Genomic DNA, 5,673 nt, shown 5'->3' with positions numbered 1-5,673 from the left:
TGTTTTGTGCGGCACCTATGATTCATAGATACTCCAATTTACAGTTATTAGCAACATAGTATATTTGCATGTTGTGTGTCGTTTTGTAGGTATGTATGTATTTATTTATTGTATTTCCATGCCTCCCATTTATGATGTAGGCTTAACCAATTATGCTATTACATACTTTGAAAACTAGCGTTTTTATGCTTTGTAAATGAAGTGATTTGTGTCGACTCCGCCTTTTTTGGCAATCGATATTGGAATACGCACTTTTGTATTGTCACAAAAAAAATTATGTCCGTATATGGTAAGCGACCGCAACATAATTTAAACTTGTAAAACATGCTGACATTGTAAGTAGCAATGTGGTCGTGCTCTTGAACAATTACGTATGTATACCTAATAATAATAATAATAGATTGGCGCTTACACTACATATCGCACACCGTCTTCAAAAGAGTCACAACTCAAAATAATACGCCAAATTTTGAGTTGTGACTCTTTTGAAGACGGTGTGCGATATCTATTTACATATATACATACCTATGAGCGATAGAGAAGTTTAAAAAAATTATTTATTGGAAAACTATCCCAGTGGGAATTAGGAGCACGTAATAATACCTTATTAGCAACTTACTCTTCACCTGGCAGTCATTGCCATTTCCCTGCCGAACGTCCCTTACTTTTACAAAGGCATGGCCGCCTTATGTAATTAGGAATTTAGAATGTACATTTGGTATCAGACATACTTCTGAGCCGCTTTACAAAGTAAGTTACGTGTAATGCAGAGAAGTCGCTCGGAGTAGTTCGGCGCTTGGAGATAACTTCGGCTGCACGTTACTTTGCAACTGACAACGTAATGTGTCGTTGGAGGTATTCATTTTGTGCTTTACTAGTAGATGACATTGGCCATGATGACAATTTTGGTACTAAAAACTGAAAGAAAACATGGCTTACCTCGTAAGGTGCTTACCTATTTTCCCAGTGGGATGCATTGGAGCGCACACATTCACAACATAACACAGACACTATATATGCGCATCTATACTAATATATATTTCGGAAGCCGTTTTTTTTTTGTGTTTGCAAAGCTCGAGAACGGCTGAACCGATTTCTTTGAAGTTTCGGACACCTACCGTACACGTCCCAAGGATGGTTATAGGCTAAAAAAATTTCGATATGTAAAGGGCGCGTGGCGCCTCATGGTAGAATACTGGAACTTGGTATTGCGGTATATGAAAACAATCGCATACTCTTGGAGAAAAATTGCAGCTATTGGAAAAGGGGGTGTGGCAACTCCCATACAAACCGAATTTTTCATACTACGTAGAGTATTGGAGCTTGGTGTGGAGATATATGAAATGAATTGCATACTCATGAAGAAGAATTGGAGCTATGGGAAAAGAGGGCGTGGCACCTCCCAATACAAACCGAATTTTTCATACTGCATAACTCTGAAAGTGTTCGTGGTACAGTACTGGAACTTCGTATGGAGATATGTATGTATATGAAATCAAGCCCATACCCATGGAGAAAAAGGGGCTATTTGAAATGGGGGCGCAAGGCCTACAAACGTATCGACTTTTGGCTATCTTTGAATGCATTTATAATTCTTTGTAGGTGTGTTTGTGAGTGAATCCTCCTAAATAGGTGTCCGGATTATGACGAAATTTTTTGTCTGTGTGTTGAGTGGGTCTCTGGATGATTTAGTTTCACAATTTAACCCGATAGTTGGCGCTGTGGTTGAGTTATTACTAAAAATCGCCAAGTGAGAAAAAGTGCCGAATATATTGACCTGTTGCACCTTTGAGTATATAGAAATCTGCTGTGTTACGATTAGCCCAATGGATGTGATATTCCAATATTATTATGCTTTTAAGCTTTTAAGGTATTTTGTCTGAAATAAGCATATGTATATTCCATTCCTGTAGAACAATGATATGCATCCATTTTGAAATTGCCACCAACTACATATACTATAAAGCTTCTAGAACAGATTCACCATAGAACCGGATCATTGTTTTCGCCAGGGAGTGAAGAGGAAAAAGTCCTTCAAATTTATTTCGTTTTGCGATTAACCGTGCTATGAAATGATGCACAATTGGAGAATTTCAAGAACTTCTTCACGGACATAACACTTTCGTTAGGTTATTTAAAGCGGCAAATGACTACCAAACCATAATCTTAGCAGATGAGCGTGAAAGTGAATTGTTGGCGAAAATGTTGGACCAAAAAGTTTCAATCAAATAAAATTAATTTTGGGCGGGACGAGGTTCGCCGGGTCTGCTAGTATATTTATATTTATGTGCTTATGTATATACTTACATAGGTGCGTGTGTACAATGTTTATAAGAAGTGCCCTACAATGCACCAATAGTATACACAAAGAATAATAAAAGCGCACAACACGAGTAATCGACAACATCACCAATCTTATCACATTGATAAGCGCAATTTTCGATAGCAATTGCTCTAATGATAATGAAACAACAAAGAGCGTTGTACAGATTCTCTCTTCTATATAAGCCATTTTTCTATGTCGACTAATTTGATAAATTTCTTCTAAACTGCCCACACAATTGCTTTATGGCAAATTTTCTTGATTCATAAGTCTACTGTACTTTGTCCACATAGGATCGTTTCAATACATAACAGCTTGTTGAGCAAAAAGATGTATCAAAATAAGGTTAGGTTTCGATTTGCTTGTAAATCAAAGTTCAACTCTTATAAATTTGTTGTAAAAATTACTACAAAGATACATACATACATATACATACATATGTATATATAATTATTGTATTCAATATTTGCTTCCTCTTATTTTTCCAGATCAACTCAAAATACAGCGAAGAGCTGGCCCAAGAATGCTTAGAATGGATCAAGATCGTCACTGGTGAACCCATCAACACAGCCGGTGATATGGACAACTTTTTTGAAGTGCTAAAGGATGGTGTACTGTTATGCAAATTGGCCAATGCACTGCAACCGGGCTCAATCAAGAAAGTCAACGAAAGCAAAATGGCATTCAAATGCATGGAGAACATTTCCGGTAAGCAATGAAAATACATACATACATACTTAAATTTCTCTTGCTTTGTATAAAAATACAATGCCGATTGTAGCTAAGTGATGCATATAAATATGTATGTATTTTACATATCGGGCCATGTCCAAATTGCAATAGAAAGATTTACACAACTTTATTTTTGAAATTTTTCGATTGATTCTTGGTAAGAAGCCAAGGTAAAGCGAGTACTTTATTAGAATGTTAGGACAATATTCATTGATTTTGGTCAAAAATAGCAAACTGATATCTGAAGTCTGCCATGTGAAAGTAAAAAATAAAATGCAGATTAGTAATGGAATTAGGTGTATTCGCGTAATCTTCCAGCAGAAAACTCTCAGCAGCAAAATTCTAATGATCTGTTCTCTCTCAAAGAGAGAAATGTTTAAAAAAAAAAGTACACGAATGCAAAACTAGCAAAAACTTGCTGCAAGTTTTTAGTACAGCTGATCGAAATTTTGTTAACATACGAAAGCATAAAACAGAAAACTTGAAAAGAATATATGTAAATTAAGAGTTTTCCTAAAGCAATTTGCTAAGCAAACATGAGTAAATGAGCATTTGCTTTCTTCCGATACATTTGCAGTTCTAAGAAGTTATTTCAAACTTAAAAATCATAATAATAAATCTAATAGTGACTTTGATCAGATGTTTTTTTTTTGCTGGCAAATGACTGCTGACAAAATTTTTTCCCGCAGAAACTACCAGCAGCTTTTCATCAGAATGAAATGTTAATTTGGTCTCTCAATTTCCCCTACTTTGCTGGATTTTTGTGTACGCGAAGGGGAAAATCAATACGCGAATAAACCTATTATCGCCTTTTACTTTTAACTTACTTCAAAAAAAGCGGAAGCTTATTAATTATTTGGAATATTTTTTTTTATGTAAATATGGTACCGGATAACTTTGGACCATGTTAATCGTTTTCGTTAATTCTTTTATTGGAAAGGTGGCACCTCAAGTGTGTTCCTATACTAATTAGGCTTAGTCTCGTTCAAAAAATCTTCACTTTTTTATTTTTTATTGAGATGAAAACGAACAGCAAACCAAAGAAAATAATCGGATTGGTTTTGTTTTTTTTTGATTATTTAGAATTAGTTTGAAACACATGTGAATTTTTCTTAGTGATAGTTTTCGGAACCCACGCGATCCGCGGTAAAATTTTGAAAAACATCGGGATGGGCGGGATCGCCATTAAATATTTAGTCCCGTGCCCATCTTTAGTCGCATTCTCATTCGCCATCACTGCATCAACAGACATGTATGTGATCGCTTCACCAGGTACTTTGCAATGCGGATCTCCCCGATCTCTACCAAGGGGGTCTTGAGCAAAGAGCCCGAACTCTATCACTGGATGTTAGTAGTGAGGTTCAATCACGCACTTATCTCCCCTGCCGCAGTGCCATGCTCTATGACAGGTAGCGTCTGCCAAAAATCTCCTGCGAACATTATGACTACTTCACCTATCAGCAAACGGCTGCCGCGATTGTTCCGATTTTTCGTATTTGTACCGATTAAATCCCGATTTTCAGTGTTTTCTTTAATAATTCAATACGATTATCAATGTATTCTGGCCCAAAAATAATTTTTCGTACAAACGTGGCACCACTTTCGTATCACAAAGAACATAAAATATAAGGGATCCTTATTTTCTACGATCTTTGACTATGTTATATTCTGTAAAACTGTTACCCTCGCTATATTGCATTCTATCACCCTTGTCTAAATTTTGTATATTTATTTGTTAAGTTTTGTTTTTTTTTCATGAAACGATTCCAACTTGTACTTAGTGAAATTTTAAAAAATAAAACATCTTAGCATTCTTATGGTACAAATACCATGTAAGAGAAAATTTCAAACTTTGTACAAAAATTTGCAAAATTCGACAAAGTTTCATCAAAAAACTGAGCTTTTTAATCAGATTCCTTAGAAACATTCTGAGTATGCAGTTTTGTAGCCGATTCAATTCAAAGTGCAAAGTTTAAGTATCTAGGACTTTCCGCTGATTCGTGGTAAATTTTTTTTTTTAGGTTTCTTCATAAAAAAATGTCGAAAATACTTTGTATCTACGGAAGAAAATGCGCGAACAAAAAAATTGTCAAAAATCAAAGGTATGTCCAAGCTATTTCAAACTTACACTTTATTATACTAAAATGTAAGGGGCTAAACACTGCATACTCAAAATAATACTAAAATTCTAAATCTGATTAAAAAGTTGATCTGTTAAAAATTTTGACCAACATTTGTTAGAATTCGTCGAATTTTTATAAATGTTCCAAAAAGTTAGAAAATTTTGATTGACATGATTTTTTAAGATAGTAATCTATATTTTCATAAAAAATTTATAACAATTTTTTAAACAAAGAAGAGTAGTCAAAACTTATCAAAATGTATCTTCTTTATTTACATTCTCGCCACCGTATACATTTATTGTGTATGTATACAGAGTTGGGCATTATTCGAATAAATTGTTATTTAGATAATTATTCGAATAAAATTTTATCCGTAATATAATTATTCGCAGATCATTCACTAATAAATTATTCGTGAATAAATTGCTTGCGAATAATTTATTCGATATTTTATTCGTTATTTTAAATAATGAATAAAAACTCATTTTTAACACA

The 5,673-nt window shown here is 34.4% G+C and overlaps 1 protein-coding gene across 1 annotated transcript in view; it reads left to right on the top strand.

Annotated features, from left to right (window-relative positions):
* Positions 1–5,673, top strand: part of Chd64 (transgelin calponin-3) — a 31,043-nt gene that overhangs the window by 20,791 nt on the left and 4,579 nt on the right. Inside the window, exon 2 of the mRNA XM_017620937.1 lies at positions 2,812–3,031. Coding sequence (XP_017476426.1) covers positions 2,812–3,031 — 220 coding nt within the window. The remainder of the gene's footprint in view (positions 1–2,811; positions 3,032–5,673) is intronic.

This window comes from Rhagoletis zephyria, unplaced genomic scaffold, assembly GCF_001687245.7.
Source record: "Rhagoletis zephyria isolate East Lansing unplaced genomic scaffold, Rhagoletis_zephyria_1.1 Rzeph_scaffold_02299, whole genome shotgun sequence".
In the NCBI taxonomy this organism is placed as follows: Eukaryota; Metazoa; Arthropoda; class Insecta; order Diptera; family Tephritidae; genus Rhagoletis; species Rhagoletis zephyria.
This window is presented reverse-complemented; position numbering and strand designations above follow the sequence as displayed.